Genomic DNA, 25485 nt, shown 5'->3' with positions numbered 1-25485 from the left:
AAATGAAATTTTAACAAAATTTCCTATAGAAATGCATTTTAACAAAATTTCCGATAGCAATGAAGTTTTGATAAAATTTCCTGAAGTATTGATAATTTTACAAAATTTTCTATATAAATGAATTTTGATAAAATTTCCTGAAGAATTGAAATTTAAAAAAAAAATCCTATAGAAATGAAATTTTTACAAAATTTCATATAGAAATGAAATTTTGACGAAATTTCCTATAGAAATGAAATTTTGACAAAATTTTCTTTAAAAATGAAATTTTAACAAAATTTCCTACAGAAATGAAATTTTAACAAAATTTCCTACAGAAATGAACTTTTAACAAAATTTCCCATAGAATTGAAGTTTTGATAAAATTTCCTGAAGAAATGAAAATTTTACAAAATTTTCTATTGAAATGAAATTAACGAAATTTCCTACAGAAATGAAATTTTGATAAAATTTCCTGAAGAAATGAAATTTTGAAAAAAAAAAAATTAACATAATTTCCCAAAAATTGTATCAAAATTTTTCTATAGAAATGAAATTTTGACAAAAATTACCTCCAGAAATGACATTTTGACAAAATTTCCTGTAGAAATAAAAATTTTACGAAATTTCCTATAGAAATGAAATTTTGAAGAAATTTCCTATAGAAATGATATTTTGAAGAAATTTCGTATAGAAATTTTGACAATTTTTTTTTTGTTAAAATGAAATTTTAACAAAATTTCCTATAGAAATGCATTTTAACAAAATTTCCCATAGCAATGAAGTTTTGATAAAATTTCCTGAAGTATTGATAATTTTACAAAATTTTCTATATAAATGAATTTTGATAAAATTTCCTGAAGAATTGAAATTTTGAAAACAAAAAGCCAATAGAAATGAAATTTTTACAAAATTTCATACAGAAATTAAATTTTGACGAAATTTCCTATAGAAATGAAATTTTGACAAAATTTTCTTTAAAAATGAAAATTTAACAAAATTTCCTACAGAAATGAATTTTTAACAAAATTTCCCATAGAATTGAAGTTTTGATAAAATTTCCTGAAGAAATGAAAATTTTATAAAATTTTCTATATAAATGAAATTAACGAAATTTCCAGAAAAATGAAATTTTGATAACATTTCCTGAAGAAATGAAATTTTGAAAAAAAAACACTATAGAAATGAAATTTTAACATAATTTCCCAAAAATTTTATCAAAATTTTCCTATAGAAATGAAATTTTGACAAAATTTCCTACAGAAATTAAATTTTGACAAAATTTCCTATAGAAATGAAATTTTGACGAAATTTCCTATAGAAATGAAATTTTGGCAAAATTTCCTATAGAAATGAAATTTTGACGAAATTTCCTATAGAAATTAAATTTTGACAAAATTTTTTTTTAAATGAAATTTTAACAAAATTTGCTATATAAATGAATTTTGATAAAATTTCCTGAAGAATTGAAATTTTGAAAAAAAAATCCTATAGAAATGAAATTTTGACAAAATTTCCTATAGAAATGAAATTTTGACAAAATTTCCTATAGAAATGAAATTTTGACGAAATTTCGTATAGAAATGAAATTTTGACAAAATTTTTTTTAAAAATGAAATTTTAACAAAATTTCCTACAGAAATTTAACAAAATTTCTCATAGAAATGAAATTTTGATAAAATTTCCTGAATTAATGAAAATTTTACAAAATTTTCTACAAAAATGAAATTTTGATAATATTTCCTGAACAAATAAATATTTGAAAAAAATATTCCTATAGAAATGAAATTTTAATAAAATTCCCTGTAGAAATGGAATTTTGACAAAATTTCTTATAGAAATTAAATTTGGACAAAATTTCCTATAGAAATTAGATTTTGACTAAATTTCTTATAGAAATGAAATTTTGACATAATTTCCTATAGACATCAAATTTTGACAAAATGTCCTATAGAAACGAAAATTTGGCAAACATTTCTTATAAAAATGGAATTTTGACCAAATTTCCTATAGAAATGAAATTTTGAAGCATTCAGTAGGGTATTACAGAATTTCCATTTAATTTATTGACGATTTTCTTTGCCTGTTTATGCGCCCTCCAGACTACGAGTTTTTCCGGACGGAAGATCTATGTTTGTAAAGAATCTTACGATACAATTTGTAGGCGATGACTACATAATCGGTAAATACAGTATCGATGATGTCTTCGGACTTAACTTATAGTGTGGCCAATATATGGTATATGTTCGACACGACCACTGTCGTCCGGATAAACTTATAGTCTGCACGGCGCATTAGTCAAATCCACACTGAAAAAAATATTGACCTAATATGGAAGATTATGCAACTTAAATTTTATGACTCAAAATTTACGCAATGCTAAGGACAAAATTGTTTAAAACGATGACATTTTTAGTTAAAAGAAAGTTTATAATCCTTTCTTCAAATTTTTTTTTCATTAAATTTAGGATACAAATCTTGAAATTTTGCGTCTCTCTGCTGAAGTTGTAGATCTTTGAAGTAAGGAAAATTTTCATTAAAATAAAGAAAAACATTTTTAATTTAAAGAAATCGTCTTTAACTAAACTGACATATTGATTTTTTAAATTTAATATAAAAACGCTTCAAATATAGGCTAAGACTTATTTTAGGGATTTGCATCTTTGGTTTAAAGTTTTTTTAGCATTAAGAAAACTGTTTTTACTTTGAAGTACCTGGCATAATTTGGATTTTGAAATTTGGAATTTGTACGTATTTATGTACAAATTCCAAATTAATTAATTATTAATTAATTATTCCAAATTAATTAATTATTAATATATTGCAAAAATTTCCAATTTTAATTTATTTGATCCTAGATTTAAAGCCAGGGAGGTCCGTAAAAAATGTGTTTATTTTAAAGAAGCCGCATCTTTGGCTCGGGATCATTACCAAAATCCTTAAGGGAAGGTCAAAATCTTTGGATCCAAGTAAACTTTTTTTTTGAGTGCATGTAGAAACGAACTTGTCTCTGATGAAGCTTCGAAAAATTGATGGCATTGATATGTCGTGTTTATTCTACAGTTTAAGTACAGGCATCAAATTTTGACAAAATTTCCAAAAGAAATTAAGTTTTGAAAAAATTTCCTATAGAAATGAAATTAAAAAATAAAAAACAATAGAAATAAAATTTTGATAAAATTTCCTATATAAATAAAATTTTGACAAAATATCTTTAAGAAATGTAATTTTGCCAAAATTTCCTTTAGAAATGATATTTTGACAATTTTCTGTAAAAATGAAATTTTGACATAATGTCTTATGGAAATTAAATTTTGACATATAAAATAAAAAATATAAAATTTTGACAAAATTTCCTATAAATATGAAATTTTGAAGAAAATTTCCTAAAATATAAAAGAATTTGGTAATGCAGTAGGGTATTACAGAATTTCCATTTAATTTATTAACGATTTTCTTTGCCTGTTTATTCAAATCCATGTAGAAACGAACTTGTCACTGATGCATGTCAAAAACCTGATGGAGCTTCGAAAAGTTGATGGCATTGATATGTCGTGTTTATTCTACAGTTTTAGCAGAGGCATCAATACAAAGCTCTCCATAATCCTTAGACCTTTGAATCTATTATACGAACATTTGTCTGTGGTAAAACTAACTTTATTTTGTCACTAAAATGTCAAAAAGTTCCTATATAAATAACCGAGGCTTAATTGAATTACTCAAATCTTTTGTATTTCATTTGAGGTTTATGCCACCCTATGGGTCAGATGACATACTCCCGTACGCAGACATTGTCAATGGAAAATAATATTAAAATTAATTTACCTAGAAGTTTGTTTTACTTTTGAAGGGCGGAAGGACAATGACTGGGACTGGATTATTCGCATGTGTCCATATGGATTTATGGTCGATTTTATGCCCAGATTACCTGTAATGCGATACATTTTGTGTTCGTGTGCTTGGCCAATTACTCTGCGTGACAGTAATCTCGTATAGTTGTGATTTCGATGGTAACGTCATGAAAAAGTTTCATTTCTATTTTTTTTTTTTTTTTGGGTGCATGAAAGTTTTCGGGTGAAAGTTTTCATTTGATTTGGCTTCTATGAGTTTCGTTACTGGATTATCTTTGAAAGGCTTTTCTGCTATATTTTTATGAACTCAAACAAAAAAAACTTTAATTAAGTATTTGGGTAAATACTACTTAGTAAGTTATGCCCAATGATCTAGAATGGTTTTTAGATAGGATTATTTATGGATGATTTTTGAGATATTGTAATAAAAAAAATAATCAATATGGAAAGGGGAATTAAATGTAGCTCGTAATTTATAACAAGTTATGAACTTCAATTTACTTACTTACAAGTTGTTAGTTTAATTTTCCAGAAATTTATGAAAATTTCGTAATAGATATTATTTTGAACTTGTTTGCAGTTCATGCGACTACTTCAAATTATTAAACTTTTACTTAAAGTTTACTCAGTTGCAAATTACACAGATTTGGTAGTAACGATTTTTTTCATACTGAAAAAAAGCATGATCGGTTCCAAAGATTTTGACTTTAACTACATTAATGATGTTGGTGTTGATACCGAGAAGAGAAATGAAGTATGGGTGCATTTAAGACACAATTCTCTTTTATGTTTGAGAATCTAGGAAACAAATTTTAATTTCTTAGTTTTTCATCTTTTTTTTTTTGCATGTAACTAAACTTAACGAAAACTTAAATTTTCAAATTCATACCCGTCTTTGAGTGGAAATTGTGCTATGTTTAATAGAAAAATGTCTTTAAAATTAAATATTGAAAAAAACTCCTATTTTTGAACTTTTTTTGCTTTGTAGTGAATATACAAAAAGGCAACAAATTTAAAAACTATTTCGTTAATTTTGAAGAATTTTTCAGAATTATTAAAGACAAGGTCAAACAAAATTTTCTATCATGTTAAGATACCCATTTTTTCAGTCGAATCAATTAATCATAAGGACAAAACGACTATATTGAAAAGTTTATATCAGAGAAATGCTAACCAAAACAAGTAAGGAAAGTCTAAAGTCGGGCAGGGCCGACTATATTATACCCTGCACCACTTTGTAGATCTAAATTTTCGATACCATATCACATCCAGGTTTGTCCCAAATACATACATTCAAATATCTCTCGATCTAGACAGAATTTGATAGACTTCTACAAAATCTATAGACTCAACATTTAAGTCGGCTAATGCACTAGGGTGGAACACAATGTTAGTAAAAACAAGTATATACAACAGTAAGTTCGGCCGGGCCGAATCTTAAATACCCACCACCATGAACTAAATATTAGGGTTTCCTTTGAAATTTCAGGAGGACTTGAGGACACTTCCCGAAGATAAATTAAAAGATTTCACCTATGAGGACTATATCAGATTCTGGATTTATAAGAACCATTTTTGTTTGAGTTTTAGAGGAATCATTAACATCTCTTGCAAGTGTGCAAGAAAATTATAAAATAACGTCTTGATTTGAAATCTTAAATCTGTATATTTTCACCCGAGAAGTAAAATCTGGAAATTTTACATTGAGTTTCAAGCAATTTTCATGATCAGTGCGCCTTCTATACCCTCAAGAAGTGAAGTCGATCTATATGGAGGCATTACCAAAAGGACCGATAAAAACTTAATCCGATACACGTTTTTGTGATCCTAAAATACGAGAATATTTACAATTTCAGGCAAATCGTATAAAAACTACGGTTTCTAGAAACCCAAGGAGTTAAATCGGGAGATCGTTCTTATGTGGGCTATACTAAAATATGGACCGATGCTCACCGTTTTCGGCACACCACTTTATGGCCCGCAAATATCTCTAGATTTCCACTTTCAGGCAAATTGGATAAAAACTTCGGATTCTAGAAGCCCAAGAAGTAAAATTCGGTGATCGGTCTATATGTGGGCTATATCAAAACATGGACCGTTACTCACCATTTGTGGCACACCTCTTTATGGTCCTAAAATACCTATAAATTTCCAATTTCAGACAAATTGTATATAAACTACGGATTCTATAAACCCAAGATGTAAAATCGGGAGATCGGTCTATATGGGGGCTATACCAAAACATGGAACGATACGGACCATTTTCGGCACACCTTTTGATGGTCCTCAAGTACCTCTAGATTTTCAATTTCAGACAAATTGGATAAAAACTACGGTTTCTATAAGCCCAAGACCCCAAATCGGGAGGTCGGTTTATATGGGGACCATACCAAAACATGGACCGATGCTCACCATTTTTGGCGCACCTCTTAACGGTTCTAAAGTACCTCTCGATTTCCAACTTCAGGTAAATTGGATAAAAACTGCGGTTTCTATAAGCCCAAGAAATAAAATCGGGAGATCGGTCTATATGGGGGTTATACCAAAATATGGACTGATACTCACAAGTTTTGGCATACGTATTTGTGGTCCTACAATACCTCTAGATTTCCAATTTCAGGTAAATTGATTAAAAACTGCGGTTTCTATAATCCCAAGAAGTAAAATCGGGAGATCGGTCTATATGGGCGCTATACCAAAACATGGACCGATACTCACCATTTTTGGCACACCTCTTTGTGGTCATAGATTTCAAATTTCAGGCAAATTGGATAAAAACTACGTTTTCTATAAGCCCAAGACCCCAAATCGGGAGGTCGATTTATATGGGGACTATATCAAAACCTGGACCGATATAGCCCATCTTCGAACTTGACCTGTCTGCATACAAAAGACGGGTTTGTGCAAAATTGCAGCACGATTGCTTCATTATTGAAGACTGTAGCGTGATTACAACAGACAGCCAGCCAGACAGACGGACGGACAGACGGACATCGTTATATCGTCTTAGAATTTCTCCCTGATCAAGAATATATATACTTTATATAGTCGCAAATCGATATTTCGATGTGTTACAAACGGAATGACAAACTTATTATACCCCCGTCACCATTCTATGGTGGTGGGTATAAAAATATGCAGCTATTTTAAGGAAAACCTGCAGCTATTTTAAGGAAAATTCGCAATAGCTACAATCCTAATTCTACTCCCTGTGCAAAATTTCAATTAAATCAGAGTAAAAGATTGGCCACTGTGGTCATATGAGTGTAAATCGGGCGAACGATATATATGGGAGCTATATCTAAATCTCAACCGATTTCAACTAAATTTGGCACGCATAGCTACAATGCTAATTCTACTCCTTGTGCAAAATTCCAACTAAATCGCAGTAAAAAATTGGCCTCTGTGGTCATATGAATGTAAATCGGGCGAAAGCTATATATGGGAGCTATATCTAAACCTGAACCGATTTCAACCAAATTTGGCACGCACAGCTACAATGCTAATTCTACTCCCTGTGCAAAATTTCAATTAAATCGGAGTAAAATATTGGCCACTGTGGTCATATGAGTGTAAATCGGGCGAATGATATATGTGGGAGCAATATCTAAATCTGAAAAGATTTCAATCAAATTTGGCACACTTGACTACACTACTAATTGTACTCCTAGTGCAAAATTTCAACCAAATTGGGGTAAAACTCTAGCTTCGGGGGCCATATAAGTCCATATCGGGCGAAATATATATATGCACTGAAAAAAAACCTTCTTCAAATTGAAGAATTTCTTCATCAAGTTGATGAAAAAAATCCTTAATTTGGCTCCAATGATTTTTTCATCAATTCTATGAAATGCGTTTCATCAAAATCCGGAGATATGAAATATTTCATCAAATTGAAGAAATCTTCTTAGAAATTGATGAAGTTATCGTCATCAATTTTTATGCAGCCCTTCATCAATTTGAACACTACTTCATCAAAACTGATGAGGAAGCTGTTCATCAATATTTATGAAGCTATTCATCAATATTTATGAAATTTCTTCAAAATGATGATTTTTCGTCATATTTGAAGTATACTTTCATCAAAAATTCTTATAAATTGTGAAGAAATTTCTCAAAATATATGACACATTTCATATAATGTATGAAACTTCTTCATTTTGATGAAATGTTTCATATATTATATATGAAAGGTTTCTTCAAATTTGATGAATTTTCATAATGTCTATGAAATATTTCATCAGAGTAAAATTGTTTCTTCAATTTGATGAAACATTTCATACATTATGTATGAAGCATGTCATCAACTTTGATGAAACTTCATTGAATCTATGAAATATTTTCATTGGAGCCAAATTGTTGAAATTATTTTTTCAATTTGATGAAACATTTCATATATAATTTATGAAACATTTCATCAATATTAAAGAAATTTCATTGGATTGATGAAATATTTTCATTGGAGCCAAATTGTTGAAATTATTTCTTCAATTTGATGAATCATTTCATATATAATTTATGAAACACTTCATTAACATTGAAGAAATTTCATTGGATTAATGAAATATTTTCATTGGAGCTAAATTGTTGGAATTATTTCTTCAATTTGATGAAACATTTCATATATTATTTATGAAACATTTCATCAACGTTGAAGAAATTTCATTGGATTAATGTAATATTTTCATTAGAACCAAATTATTTCTTCAATTTGATGAAATATTTCATACATTGTTTACAAAATATTTCTTCAAAATTTATGAAATTTCTAATTAATATGAGTCATATGTCATATGAGTGTAAATCGGGCGAATGATATATGTGGGAGTTATATCTAAATCTGAACCGATTAAAATTTGGCACACTTGACTACAGTACTAATTGTTCTTCTTCTGCAAAATTTTAAGCAAATTAGGGTAAAACTCTGGCTTCTGGGGTCATATAAGTCCATATGGGGGCGAAATATATATGGGAGCTATATCTAAATCTGAACCGATTTCTTCAAAATCAATAGGGTTCTATTCTGAGCCAAAACACATACTTATTGCAAATTTGAAGTCGATGGTCTAAAACTGCAACCTAGACTTTGATTACAACATTGTGATCACGGACAGACGGACATAACTATATCGTCTCAGGAGCCCACCCTGAGCATTTTTGCCAAAGACACCATGTGTCTATCTCGTCTCCTTCTGGGTGTTGCAAACATATGCACTAACTTATAATACCCTGTTCCACAGTGTGGCGCAGGGTATAAAAAGGCATTCGTATTTTAAGGACAAGGGCTCTTTGGCCTCACGAAAATATTTTTTTAGTGTACATATTTCAAAATGTTTTCAAAGCAGCCGGTTAAATTCCATAAAAATTACTGCATTTTTTTCCCTAAATGCCCATTATGTCTGTTTTACCTCTTATAAAGTAATTTTTTAATTTTTTCATGTGTCTATCTCGTCTCCTTCTGGGTGTTGCAAACATATGCACTAACTTATAATACCTTGTTCCACAGTGTGGCGCAGGGTATAAAAAGGCATTCGTATTTTAAGGACAAGGGCTCTTTGGCCTCACGAAAATATTTTTTTAGTGTACATATTTCAAAATGTTTTCAAAGCAGCCGGTTAAATTCCATAAAAATTACTGCATTTTTTTCCCTAAATGCCCATTATGTCTGTTTTACCTCTTATAAAGTAATTTTTTACAACTATACAGGAAATTTCTACAAAAACAACCCAGCAAAAAAAGCGTCGCCAAAAAAGTAGTAAAAATGTTCTTTTTGGATCCGGAAGTGATGCAAAATTGGCGCAGAAGCGATGAATTTAACATGGGCTTGTCATAGGACGGATGTCCACCATTTCAACAGCCGTTGCACTGAATGTGCACCACTTCTTTAAATGTGATCCGAATTCAGTGTTTTGGATGTGAATTAATAAATTTTGTGGTATTTTGACAAATAATTAATTTTTATATTTTTTTATGATTTTTAATGCAATCTAACAGTTGTCCAAAACCCTTGACCTCAAATATTATCAAAATTTCGCAATTTTTCTAGAATGAATTTAGAATTTTTTTGGACAAAATTTAAATAATTTATACCATTTTATTAATCCTTACCCTGTTTTTAACATATTTAAAACAAAAAAATGTTAAAATTGCCCTTTAAAAGTATGAAAAAAGCGAGTTATAAAAAATTGAATTAAAAGAACTTCTTGAGTAGTTAAAATAAAGAACATCTCTGGATGGACATTTTTGGAAGTGCTTTTAAAGTTGTGCCTTTGGAAGAACTTCCAAATTTTTTTGCTGGGAATCTCTACAGTTAAGTAAAATCTTAATTAATCATTAATTTTAAGTAGTCACACGAACTAAACAACAATTAAATTTTTTTACTCCTACTGAACAATTTTTTTCTTTATTTTTTTTTTTTTTTCTTTTCAAAATCCAGTTTGCTCCAGTGCTGTGGCTCAACAATTGAAACCGAATCAGGAGGATCCATGCAAACAAAAAGGTCGCGTGGTTGGCGATGTCACCTATTGTGATCGCTATTGGGAGTGTGTCAACAATCAGCCAGAATTATATGATTGTCCAAATGGTCTGGTTTTTGCTGGCAAACATCGTGGTGTAACGGAAGGTTGTGATTATCCATGGCGTGCCAACTATTGTGAGGACAAACAAATGGCGAGTAAGTATCAAAATTGGCGATTTAGAAAAGCAAGCCCGAAATATACCCTCCATCATAAGATGGTATAAAAATACCAGATATACCGGTATGAAGTGAGCGTCAAGATACAAATGTCTCGAACGAGCCTTTATTTTTTGTTTGTTTGCTATGACATCTGTGAAAAATATTTAATATACATCAAGTCATTGAACAGACAACAAAATAGTTTTTCATCGTGTTAAAAGTATCGAATTTTGTACCAGAAATTGATGATTTGCGGAAAGCTTTAATTTTTTTTTCATTTGAAGAAAAGTGCTGTAGAAATAATGATTTTGATGTGAGCAATGAAGACCACAAACAAAATTGAAGACGACGAATTACAAACGATATTGGACAAATGACAGCAATGGTAAATGTTGCACAACCAACAATTTCATACCGTTTAAAAGCTGACCGTTTAAAAGCTATGTGGAAAGATCCAAAGGTGTGGAAAATCGGTACCTCATACCGGTATACCTGGTATTTCCGAACGATACAATCTATCGACTTGAAGCCTGGTACATGTATTGATGTAGGTCGGATGTTATTGCAAATAGGCTATATCGGACCACAGGTAGGTATAGCCTCCATATAAGCCAGATTTGGCTTGCGGATCCTTGGAGGAGAAACTTTCATCCGATCCGGATGAAGTTTGGTACGTGGTATTAGCATACGCCCTCCATGCAATAATTGGTCCATATCGGTCTATAATTATTTATAGCCCCAATATAAACCAGGGATCCGGAGCGGTCCATTTTTTTCGCTCCGCTCCGCTCCCGCTCCGGAGAAAAATAAACCGCTCCGCTCCACGCTCCGCTCCGAGAAAAAAAAAATAGCTCCACTCCGCTCCACGCTCCGCTCCGCTCCTCTTCGAGAAAATTATAGTACAAACATTGTATTATTTGTTCAATTGAGTTTTATTTTATGGGGGCACAGCGTGACCCCATTTGTCGAAATCGGGCGATACATATATATGGGAGCTATATCTAAATTTGATCCGATTTCTTCCATATTCAATAGCGTTCGTCCTTGTGCCCAAAAAACTCCCTGTACCAAATTTCATCAAAATCGGTTAATAATTGCGACCGGAATCCTGTGAACAACAAATACATGGACGGACGGTCGGACACCAAGCGCTAGATCGACTCAGGAGGTGATTCTGAGTCGATCGGTATATATATTTTATGGGGTCTAAAATCAATATTACTGGTAGGCACATTTTTTGGCAGATCAAACTTATTATACCCTAACCACTATGTGGTTTAGGGTATAATGACTTTAAAACAATGTGTTGAAACATTTTATTAATTTTGAAGATTTTTTCAGATATATTAAATCCATTTTGACTTCATTAAAACGAAATTTTCATTCATGTTAGGATACACATTTTTATGTCGAATCACTTAGCTATAAGGACAAACAGACTTCATTGAAAAGTTTAGAGACTTTTAGACAAGGAAAAAACTTTATTTCAGAGAATTACGTCTTCTATTCTAAGCAAAATTCGTATTCGTATTTTAAGCATGTGAAATATTTGGCCTCCCGACAATATTCTTTGCGGTGCACCATCTACTATTTAATATGTGATAGAAACCAAATTTATGAAAATGGACCAAAATGGACCAAATTCTGTTTGGTCCGACCATCGGACCAAATTTAAAAATTAGAAATCTTTTGGACCAATTTTGGTCCGATCGGACCAAAACGGCAACGCTGATTGGAATTGAAAGTCTATACACAGAGTAGAAGTAAATACTCTCCGAAAGTTTTTTATACCCTGCGCCACACTGTGGAACAGGGTATTATAAGTTAGTGCATATGTTGTAACACCCAGAAGGAGACGAGATAGACACATGGTGTTTTTGGCAATAATGCTCAGGGTGGGTCCATGAGTCGATATAACCATGTCCGTCTGTCCGTCCATCCGTCTGTCTGTGAACACATTTTTGTGATCAAAGTCTAGGTCGCAATTGAAGTCCAATCGCCTTCAAATTTGGCACATGTTCCTAATTTGGGTCAGAATAGAACCCTATTGGTTTTGGAAGAAATCGGTTCAGATTTAGATATAGCTCCCATATATATCTATCGCCCGATATGGACTAATATGATCCTAGAAGCCAGAGTTTTGGCCTAATTTGTTTGAAATTTTGCCCTAGGAGTACAATTAGTAGCGCAGTTAATAGTGCAAAATTTGATTGAAATCGGTTCAGATTTAGATATAGCTCCCATATATATATTTCGCCCGATATGGACTAATATGGTTCTAATAGCCAGAGTTTTTGCCCAATTTGGTTGAAATTTTGCACAGGGAGTAGATTTAGCATTGTAGCTATGCGTGACAAATTTGATTGAAATCGGTTCAGATTTATATATATCTCCCATATATAGCTTTCGCCCGATTTACACTCATATGACCACAGAGGCCAATTTTTTACTCCGATTTAGTTGAAATTTTGCACAGGGAGTAGAATTATCATTGTAGCTATGCGTGCCAAATTTGGTTGAAATCGATTCAGATTTAGATATAGCTCCCATATATATCTTTCGTCCGATATGCACTTATATGGACCCAGAAGCCAGAGTTTTATCCCGATTAGCTTGAAATTTTGCACAAGGAGTACAATTGGTAGTATAGTCATGTGTGCCAAATTTGATTGAAATCGGTTCAGATTTAGATATATCTTCCATATATATTTTTCGCCCGATATGAACTTATATGGCCCCAGAAGCCAGAGTTTTGGCCCAATTTGGTTGGAATTTTGCACTAGGAGTAGAATTAGTAATATAGTCATGTGTGCCAAATTTGATTGAAATCGGTTGAGATTTAGATATAGCTCCCATATATATGTTCTTCTGATTTCGACAAAAATGGTTAAAATACCAAGATTTTCCTTTTTAAATCGCCCTGCTTAGTCGAAAAGTTGTAAAAATGACTCTAATTTTTCTAAACTTCTAATACATATATATCGAGCGATGAATCATAAATAAACTTTTGCGAAGTTTCCTTAAAATTGCTTCAGATTTAAATGTTTCCCATATTTATACCCTGCGCCACACTGTGGAACAAGGTATTATTTTTTACTAAAATTGAGTTCCACCCTAGTGCATTAGCCAACTTAAATTTTGAGTCTATTGATTTTGTAAAAGTCTATCAATTTCTGTCCAAATCGAGTGATATTTAAATTTAAATAAAGGTTTTGTTATATTTGTAATGTGTGTGTGTGTATGTTTATGTTTGCAACAACCTCCATCGAAATCAGTCCGTGGTATACCTACGAATATTCTTACTCAGATCTAGTGTTACCTAATTTCGCTTTTTTCCCCTTTATTGTAAAAATACATTTTCGAACAGCGTTTTTAAGAAATGTTCGTTCTCAAAAAAGTAGATAACATGCAATAATACAAATCAAGTCATTAGTTTTCAATGTGAGAAAAAATTAAAATAAATGTATATGCGCACATTTTTCAACCAAAATTGAAACTATACATAATTTTAATTAAATTTTCGAGAACTAATATCAGAAATAAGAGAATGCTAGGATATAGTACAATAGTAAAGCAAATATGAATGTCCTTACACTGAAAAAAGCATGCCCGGTTCCAAAGATTTTGTCTTTACTTTAACAGTTTGGGTATTAATTCCGAGCCAAAGAAGCGGAGAATACAAGTAAGGATACTTTAAAGACGCAATTCTCTTTTATATTTCGGGGTTATGTACTTGGTTCTAGGAAGCAAATGTTAATTTTTCATTTTTTTTTAGATTTTTTCGTCAGTTGTTATCAAAATCCTTTAAAAACGAGTTAACGAGTTATTTTTTCCATATTAAGACTCGACTTCTAGTAGAAATTATGCTATGTTTCAAGAAAAAAGCGTCTTTAAAATAAAGTGTTGAAAAACATGTCTTATTTTTTAACGATTTTTTGTTTTGTTGGCAAGATGCAAAAAGGAAACAAATTTAAAGACAATTTTATTAATTTTAAAGAATTTCTCTTAATTATTAAAGTCACGTTGACCTTACCTCAAAAATTTTATCTTTCATGTTATGATACAAATTTTTAAGTAAAATCACTTAATTATAAGGACATTACAACTTCATTCAAAAGTTTATTGCCTCTTGGACAAGAAAAAAAACTTTATTTTAGAGAAATGCGTCTTCCATGTTAAGCAAAATTTGCATTCTTATTCTAAGGACATGGAATCTTTGACTTCACGACAATATTTTTTTCAGTGTAGAAAACTAAAAAATTAAATACAAATAAGATCGTTTAATTGCATTTATTTGACGTTCGTTACAAACATCTTTGTAGTAATACGGGATGAAATTGATCGAAAGTACTTTTGTTACTTTTACAACACATACTAGAGATATATTTTGACATTTGCCGTTTTTGAAAACAATTACTAAAAAAACACGTTGTGTTTTCCCCAATGTACATACGTACAAAAATACATATCGTACATTTTAAACATTTACTCACACTAGCTAAATTTGAAATTACCTACACATTGTAATTTCAAAGTTACACATTTCATTCAAGTAATATTTTATTCGGAGCGGAGCGGTTTTTCATTTGGAAACCGCTCCGCTCCCGCTCCGCTCCGGATTTTAAAAATGCCGCTCCCGCTCCGCTCCCGCTCCGGCAAAAAAAGGGCTTGCTCCGCTCCGCTCCACGCTCCGCTCCGCTCCGCTCCGGATCCCTGATATAAACCGACCCCAAAATTTGTTTTGCAGAGCCTGTTGTAGGTATCAATTTCATACGATTCAGTTGGAATTTTGACCACCATGCAAAAATTGTCCATATCGATTACTATATATAAAACACTGAATCCCCAGATTTTACTTCTTAAGCCTAATGGAAAAGCAAAGTTCTTCCGATCCGATTGAAATTCGATACGTGATGGCAGTATATGTTTTCTAATAACATTGGTAATAATTATATATAGCCCCAATATAAACCGAACCCAAAATTTTTCTTATGGAGCCAAAAAATTTGAGGACAAGTTTGGTTTGGTGTCACGACAATATATTTTCAGTGCAATATCCATGTACTTTACTTTTTATACACTCCATCATTGGTACACCAAATGTGTACTTTAATTTGTAACAAATCGATAAATATTTGTCTAGGGTTGTTCGTTTGTCTATCTGAATTCTTCTTTCGGAAAATTCAAGTTGAGTTTCGTGGAAGGTGATTCGGGAAGAGAAAACAGAGTACCCTATTTTGATATTTGGCCTAAATAAGTAAGGCAAATTTTCTCTAAAGTAAAAAACATTTTTGATTCAAAGAACTCATCTTTAATTAGCTGAAGTATTGAATCTTTGGATTACCAAAAGAAAATCTTCAAATATAGCCTAAGAAAACATATTTTGCTTTGAATGTATGGTAGTGCAAACGTTCAAATTCCAATTTCTAAACTCGCATTTTTTGACTTGAATAGCTTAGATTTATAGCTAGATAACTCCCTTAAAACTGTCTCTAGGATACCGATCGTCTTAGAATTAAATTCCTCCGTCCCCCCGTCTGACTGTCCGTCCGTCTGTCTGTATATGTAATTTTGTGTACAAAGTTCTGAATTCTTTTTTCGGAAAATAGCGATTGTCTTTGAGCCAAAGTAAAACTCTGTGTCAAATTTGAGGACGATCGGACTTAAACTGTGAGCTAAACTTCGGAAACTATCGGAAAGCCTATCAATGAAAGAGAATAGTTAGTTTCTCAAAAATATTTTTATTTTGCAATATAATCTCCTGAAACTTTAATACACTTAGTCCAACGCTTTTCTAGCAATTCTATCCCTTGATTAAAATAGTTTTCCTCAAGGTCTTCAAACTAGTGGTTTAAAACTGTAATTGCATCTTCAGTTGAGGTAAAACTCTTGCCAGCAAGGATTTTTTTTATACCCGCCACCATAGGATGGGGGGTATATTAACTTTGTTATTCCGTTTGTAACACATCGAAATATTGCTATAAGACGCCATACAGTATATATATTCTGGGTCGTGGTGAAATTCTAAGTCGATCTGAGCATGTTCTAAGTCGATCTGAGCATGTTCTAAGTCGATCTGAGCATGTCCGTCCGTCCGTCCGTCCGTCTGTTGAAATCACGCTAACTTCAACTTTAAAAAAAAATATTCATATAATCTCATGTGTAGAAAATTTTATTTATGCATAGGTATGTATACAATATTTATACCCTTCACCACTACTGTGGTACAGGGTATAATAAGTTTGTGCATTTGTATGTACCGCCAAGAAGGAAATGTCTGAGACCCATCGTTTAGTATACCGATCGTCTTAGAATTAAATTGTGAGTCGATTAGATATAGCTCCCATATAAAGGGTGATTCTTTTGAGGTTAGGATTTTCATGCATTAGTATTTGACAGATCACGTGGGATTTCAGACATGGTGTCAAAGAGAAAGATGCTCAGTATGCTTTGACATTTCATCATGAATAGACTTACTAACGAGCAACGCTTGCAAATCATTGAATTTTATTACCAAAATCAGTGTTCGGTTCGAAATGTGTTTCGCGCTTTACGTCCGATTTATGGTCTACATAATCGACCAAGTGAGCAAACAATTAATGCGATTGTGACCAAGTTTCGCACTCAGTTTACTTTATTGGACATTAAACCAACCACACGAATGCGTACAGTGCGTACAGAAGAGAATATTGCGTCTGTTTCTGAGAGTGTTGCTGAAGACCGTGAAATGTCGATTCGTTGCCGTTCGCAGCAATTGGGTTTGTGTTATTCGACCACATGGAAGATTTTACGCAAAGATCTTGGTGTAAAACCGTATAAAATACAGCTCGTGCAAGAACTGAAGCCGAACGATCTGCCACAACGTCGAATTTTCAGTGAATGGGCCCTAGAAAAGTTGGCAGAAAATCCGCTTTTTTATCGACAAATTTTGTTCAGCGATGAGGCTCATTTCTGGTTGAATGGCTATGTAAATAAGCAAAATTGCCGCATTTGGAGTGAAGAGCAACCAGAAGCCGTTCAAGAACTGCCCATGCATCCCGAAAAATGCACTGTTTGGTGTGGTTTGTACGCTGGTGGAATCATTGGACCGTATTTTTTCAAAGATGCTGTTGGACGCAACGTTACGGTGAATGGCGATCGCTATCGTTCGATGCTAACAAACTTTTTGTTGCCAAAAATGGAAGAACTGAACTTGGTTGACATGTGGTTTCAACAAGATGGCGCTACATGCCACACAGCTCGCGATTCTATGGCCATTTTGAGGGAAAACTTCGGAGAACAATTCATCTCAAGAAATGGACCGGTAAGTTGGCCACCAAGATCATGCGATTTGACGCCTTTAGACTATTTTTTGTGGGGCTACGTCAAGTCTAAAGTCTACAGAAATAAGCCAGCAACTATTCCAGCTTTGGAAGACAACATTTCCGAAGAAATTCGGGCTATTCCGGCCGAAATGCTCGAAAAAGTTGCCCAAAATTGGACTTTCCGAATGGACCACCTAAGACGCAGCCGCGGTCAACATTTAAATGAAATTATCTTCAAAAAGTAAATGTCATGGACCAATCTAACGTTTCAAATAAAGAACCGATGAGATTTTGCAAATTTTAGGCGTTTTTTTTTTAAAAAAAGTTATCAAGCTCTTAACAAATCACCCTTTATATCTTTCGTCCTATTTGAACTTATATGGTCTCAAAAGCCAGAGTTTTGCAGTGATTTGGTTCAAATTTTGCACAAGGAGTACGTTTACCAGTACCGGTAAGTGTGCCAAATTTGGTTGAAATCGGTTCAGATTTAGATATAGCTCCCATATATATCTTTCGCCCGATTTATACTCAAATGACCACGGGGGCCAAAGTTAAACTCCCACTTACGTGAAATTTTGCAGAGATAACAGAATTATTATTCTAATTATGCATGTCAAATTTTGTCGAAATCGGTTCAGATTATAGCTCCCGTTATATGTACACCAGAATTGGGAAAATATGGTAGACTATTTCATATTTTAGACCCATTTTCAATGGGATTTTCCTCCAATTGACTGCATAGTTTCCACGGAGAATATATTTAATATGATATTTAAATTAATTTAAATTTAAATTAGATAAAGTTTGATCTAATTTGGTTCAGAATTAGATAAAGCCTCCATATATTCGTTTTTCCGGTTTATACAAATATGGCCAAAATTCCCACACTTTACACAAAATTCTGTGATAATTTCCCCATATCTTAATCATATTCTACACACTGTAATGTCAGACTTTCCACAGAACGGTTGAGTTTTAAATAAGGCTCCAAGTCGCCCGACGTGACCAAATAATATATCACAACCCACACTTGACCACATATCTTGGCAAGATCTAACCAATATCCTTGTAAAATCATCACTGCTGAATAACAAAAATTGTAAATGTTACTCAAATTGTCCTATATCTCGAATACATAAGTATCGGCTGATAAATCATAAATGCTCTTTGTATAATTACATTAAAATTTCTCTCGCTTCATATTTCCTATATGTGTGTACTAACATTGTGTTTCATTCCAGGGCGTTAGCCGGTTTCAATTTTAATTCTAGAGATTTTGTAGAAGTACAAAAAATTGTCTCCATTATAAGTATTTGTATCTGGAAATGCAAACTTTTATATAGCTCCCAGCAAATTTGAAGTAGTTGTAACACAAATGTTGGTCTACATGGTGGTGAAGGGTATAATATAGTCGGCCCCGCCCGACTTTAGACTTTACTTACTTGTTTTATAATATAAAATTGAGCCGACGGGCTTTTTGGGCAGCAAATTAATCAATGACTTCTTCAGTCGGCACATTTATTCGGCGATGAACCGAGATTAATGCCAATCCATTGAGTCTACTCTCGCTAGTCGAATTTCTAAGATACGTCTTTAATCTCTTCATTAGGGGTGTTTTCTTTTATCACTGGATACCCTAAGCAGTCACGGACTAAAATAAAACAGAGTACTCGTTTATCCAGGACATCTCCAAAAATATGCAACACTGTCATCAGCTGTTCAAAAACAATCACAGAAAAGAAGTGAAATCTTGCATTTTTAATATATGAAATGCTCCAATTAGTAATAAATATTTACTGCGATTATTTATGATACTACACCACTTTGAATTTCATTTTTTTCGATAAATTAGTCACAATAAAGTGCTATTGTGAATCGATGAAGCGTCACTTTATCAAAACACAATCTGGCAAGATCGGCGCGACTTGCACTGATGAGATGTTCTGGATAGAACACCAGAGCAACGATGCTCTGGATAGCCCATACAAATGTTGTATCCAGTGCAAAAAGAAAACAGCCCTATTGTTGAAAATGAACGTTCGGATGAGCACGTAGTAACTGCAGGGATGGAAAATGCAGTACTATAGTACTTTTTTCAATACTTTTTCACCCCGGTCAGTACCGTAGTACCCCCGCGAAGGATTAAGTACCTTTTGTGTAGACATTTTTGAATCGATATGAGATTTATGGTACAATAGCTTTGACAAAATATTTTAATATTTTGAGAAAGTCTTTATCAACCTTATTTGCTAATAGTCTTTTACAAATATGGCAAAACGGACATGTTCATGTTTGAAGAAAATCTCGATTTTGTAAAAGATATAGTCAAAAACAGGATTTTATTGAACTTCAAGAATGTTTTAGTCGAAAAAAAGAATGCGATTCTATATTATCGATTTTTTATTTCGGTAGAAAATGTTGTCATTTTATTTCTATATAGAATTTTTTAAAAATTTTATTTTTATAGAAAATTTTGTCAACATTTTATTTCAATTGAAATTTTTGTAAAAATTTTATTTCTATGGGAATTTTTTGCAAAATTTTATTTCTATAGAAAAAATTTTGCTAAATTTTTTTTCTGTAAATTTTTTTGCAAAATGTTATTTCTATAGAAAATTTTTTTTCTGTACAATTTTTTGCAAAATTTTATTTCTATAGAAAATTTTTGCAAAATTTTATTTTCTTTAAAAATCTGTCTCTTGACAATAATCTTCCAGTGAAATTTTTGTTGAAATTTAGTAAAAAGTACCTTTCCGCTCAAAAAATACCTTTGTTTTACCATTTCATTTACACATGTGTGTTTGGCTGTTTCGTTGTTGTTGCTATGACCAAACAAAGCGAGTCATGTTCACAAAAAGAACAACAAACACACATAAAAAGCAGAAAGACATTTTCCAAAAATGAAATTTGTGGTGTGAGAACAAAAACAATTTGTTTTTTTCGACCGTCGTTTGACGGGCTTTTCAACTACTATTCTATGATTCGTGCAAGTTTTATAGGTAAGCGTTTTTCAAAATAAAACCTTCAGCTTTTCTTCAACATCTTCGATAAGATTTTTCTATCAGCTAAAAATATATATTTATTTATATAAAAACATTCATTCATTTCGGGGGGGGGGTTTGATCCCCTCACCCCCCCCCCCCCTGAATACGGCCTTGCTCACGACAATATTTTTTTCAGTGTAACTAGGCCCATATCGGTCTATAGTTATATATAGCCCTCAGATAAATCGATCCCCAATCACACAAAAATTGGTCCATACCAAGTTAATAATTGCCCAGCAAAAAAAATTGGAAGTACTTCCAAAGGCACAACTTTAAAATCACTTCCAGAAGATGTTCTCCCAATGATGTTCTTTAATTTAACTACCCAGGAAGTTCTTTTAATTGAATTTTTTATAACTTGTTATACCCTGCGCCACACTGTGGAACAGGGTATTATAAGTTAGTGCATATGTTTGTAATATCCAGAAGGAGACGAGATAGACACTTGGTGTCTTTGGCAATAATGCTCAGGGTGGGTCCCTGAGTCGATATAACCATGTCCGTCTGTCCGTACGTCCGTCCGTCTGTCTGTGAACACATTTTTGTGATCAAAGTCTAGGTCGCAATTTAAGTCCAATCGCCTTAAAATTTGGCACATGTTCCTAATTTGGGTCAGAATAGAACCCTATTGATTTTGGAAGAAATCGGTTCAGATTTAGATATAGCTCCCATATATATCTTTCGCTCGATATGCACTAATATGGACCCAGCAGCCAGAGTTTTATACCGATTTGCTAGAAATTTTGTACAAACATAACACTTAATCGTATAGTCAAGTGTGTAAAATTTGATTGAAATCGGTTCAGATTTAGATATAGCTCCCATATATATCTTTCGCCCGATATAGAGTTCTATGGCCCCAGAAGCCAGATTTTTGGCCGAATTTGGTTGAAATTTTGCAATACACACAAAAAATATTTTTCTGATTCAATCACGAAATTAATTGATCCAATTAATTTTTTTATTGAAATATCTTCAATCACGAAAATGATAGTATCAATCACAGTTTTAATTGGGCATAGAAAAAATCCTTGATTAAAAAATTAATTGATGTCATTAGCAATTTTCAATTAATTTTTTAATTGATTCAATTAAAAATTTAATTGATTTTGAATTCAAACCCCAATTAATTTTTTATTTAAAAAGGTAACTATTTTCAACTACTTTCTGAATTGGCTTAGAATTTTTATTTTGATTAAGAAATGTTCATCACTTTTTTTAACTGACTTCGTCTTCTGAATTTGATTAAAAAGTTAATTCTATCAATTAATTTTTTAATTAAAAATTTTAAAATTTTCAATCATTGACTTAATTAACCTAATGTTTCTACCTCGATTAAAAAGTTAATTGTATCAATTAATGTATTAATTGAAAAAACATTCAACTTCAATTAACTTTTTAATTGGAAATATTCTGGTGATATTTTTTTCTGTGTAGGAGTACAATTAGTAGTATAGTCAAGTGTGCAAAATTTGATTGAAATCGGTTCAGATTTAGATATAGCTCCCATGTATATTTTTCACCCGATATGGACTAATATGGTCCTAAAGCCACCGTGGTGCAATGGTTAGCATGCCCGCCTTGCATACGCAAGGTCGTGGGTTCGATTCCTGCTTCGACCGAACACCAAAAAGTTTTTCAGCGGTGGATTATCCCACCTCAGTAATGCTGGTGACATTTCTGAGGGTTTCAAAGCTTCTCTAAGTGGTTTCACTGCAATGTGGAACGCCGTTCGGACTCGGCTATAAAAAGGAGGTCCCTTGTCATTGAGCTTAACATGGAATCGGGCAACACTTAGTGATAAGAGAGAAGTTCACCAATGTGGTATCACAATGGACTGAATAGTCTAAGTGAGCCTGATACATCGGGCTGCCACCGTTAGGTGGCATGGTCCTAAAAACCAGAGTTTTGGCCCAATTTGGTTGAAATTTTGCACAGGGAGTAGATTTAGCATTGTAGCTACGCGTGCCAAATTTGGTTGAAATCGATTCAGATTTAGATATAGCTCCCATATATATCTTTCGCCCGATATGCACTTATATAGACCCAGAAGCCAGAGTTTTATCCCGATTAGCTTGAAATGTTGCACTACGAGTACAATTAGTAATATAGTCATGTGTGCTAAATTTGATTGAAATCGGTTCAGATTTAGATATAGCTCCCATATATATGTTTTTCTGATTTCGACAAAAATGGTCAAAATACCAACATTTTCCTTGTAAAATCGCCACTGCTTAGTCAAAAAGTTGTAAAAATGACTCAAATTTTCCTAAACTTCTAATACATATATATCGAGCGATAAATCATAAATAAACTTTTGCGAAGTTTCCTTAAAATTGCTTCAGATTTAAATGTTTCCCATATTTTCTTACTAAAATTGTGTTCCACCCTAGTGCATTAGCCAACTTAAATTTTGAGTCTATAGATTTTGTAAAAGTCTATCAAATTCTGTCCAAATCGAGTAATATTTAAATGTATGTATTTGGGACAAACCTTAATATGTAGCCCTCACCACATTTGACGGATGTGATATGGTTTCGAAAATTTAGATTTACAAAGTGGTGCAGGGTATAATATATTTAGTCCGCCCCGCCCGACTTTAGACTTTCCTTACTTGTTTTCTTCATACTTTTAATGGATTATTTTAACTTTTTTTGTTTCAAATAGATTAAAAACGGAGTAAGAATTCATAAAATGGTACAAATCATTTAAATTTTGTAGAAAAAATGCAAAATCCACTCTGAAAAAAATGTGAATGAAAATATTTGAGGTCAAACGTTTCCGGCAAGCATTAGAATCCATTAAAAATTATAAAAAAATATAAAAATTATTTATTTGACAAAATATCACAGAATTTTTTAATTTACATCCAAAACATTGAATTCGAATCACACCTAAAGAAGTGCTGCAAATTCTGTGCAACGGCTGTTGAAATGGAGGACTTCCGTCCTATGACAAGCCCATGTTAAATTCATCGCTTCTGCGTCAATTTTGCACCACTTCCGGATCCAAAAAGAACATTTTCAGTACTTTTTTGGCGACGCTTTTTTTGCTAGGTGTATATAGCCCCCACATAAGCGACCCCCATATTTCAATTCTGGCTCTCTACGTATCGCGCAAAAAGTCATATCGATTCATAACTATTTGTAGACTTACCTATACATAACTTGTTTGTCTAATATATACCACGTATGGACTAACTCACAATTTAGAAAACGATGTTAAGAAGTTTTAAGATACCACAACCCAAGTAATTCGATTGTGGGTGACATGCTTTCGTAGAAGTTTCTACGCAATCCATTGTGGAGGGTACATAAGATTCGGCCTGGCCGAACTTACGGCCGTATATACTTGTTAGATTTGGGAACAAGTAAAAGTCACTGGGAGCTAAATCAGGAGAATAAGGTGGGTGGTCAAGCAACTCGTACTTTAATTCGTTGATTTTAGCCATTGTTAAAACATTGTTGTGCGCTGATGCGTTGCCAGATCGAAACAAAATTTAACATGTGTGCATAACAGAGATGGAAGTTTCCATAACACTTAACTTTTTTCTGTTTATGTCGCGCTTTTTGTGATAGGCTAAGAAGTTTCCGAACTGCTCTCGTATACAGACAGACAGACGAACGGACAGACGGACAAGCAGACGGACATCGCTAAATCGACTCAGAATTTAATTCTAAGACGATCGGTATTCTAAGCGATGGGTCTCAGACATTTCCCTCTTGGCGTTACATACAAATGCACAAACTTATTATACCCTTTACCACAGTAGTGGTGAAGGTTATAAAAATTTGGTGGAAAATCTGTTTTTAACTAAACTCTATTTTAAAGTTTGTACATTCGAAATGTTATACAAGAAGTATAAAAAGAATTTTATTTCAAATGCTGGAAATATAAAATTCATGATATTGATTGCTTATATCGTCAATATTGGCAATTCTTAGAAAAACGAATGTTTCTAATACTCCTTTACTCTGTGTTGAGACAACAAAAAATGTATATATATATATATATATATATATATATATATATATATATATATATATATATATATATATATATATATATATATATATATATATATATATATATATATATATATATATATATATATATATATATATATATATATATATATATATATATATATATATATATATATATATATATATATATATATATATATATATATATATATATATATATATATACATATATATATATATATATATATATATATATATATATATATATATATATATATATATATATATATATATATATATATATATATATATATATATATATATATAGAGAGAGAGAGAGAGAGAGAGAAGTTAATCATAAAATCCAATTAACATCAATATGTATGCCTCAATTCTGAAGCTACAAATGAAATGAAAAGAACGAAAATCAACTCCATACATAAAAGTTCTTCAAAAAGAAATTAAAAACATCTATAAAATGGACATACTAATAGATTTGCTTGGTATGTCAAAAACGAAAAAATAACATAAAATCAATATGATGCTAATACAATACACAAATCTTAAATGGTCAAGTCAATAATGAAACACCTCAGTTAACACTGGCAAAAAAAAAAAAAAAAAGAACCCAGATTGGGTCATGCT

At 32.1% G+C, this 25485-nt stretch overlaps 1 protein-coding gene across 1 annotated transcript in view; it reads left to right on the top strand.

The window, feature by feature from the left end:
• LOC142231647 (protein obstructor-E-like) overlaps positions 1–25485 on the top strand; it is a 595922-nt gene that overhangs the window by 447014 nt on the left and 123423 nt on the right. Inside the window, exon 3 of the mRNA XM_075302282.1 lies at positions 10267–10503. Coding sequence (XP_075158397.1) covers positions 10267–10503 — 237 coding nt within the window. The remainder of the gene's footprint in view (positions 1–10266; positions 10504–25485) is intronic.

This window comes from Haematobia irritans, chromosome 3, assembly GCF_050003625.1.
Source record: "Haematobia irritans isolate KBUSLIRL chromosome 3, ASM5000362v1, whole genome shotgun sequence".
Lineage (NCBI taxonomy): Eukaryota > Metazoa > Arthropoda > Insecta > Diptera > Muscidae > Haematobia > Haematobia irritans.
The sequence above is the reverse complement of the archived record's forward strand: the minus strand, read 5'-3'. Positions and strand labels throughout refer to the sequence as shown.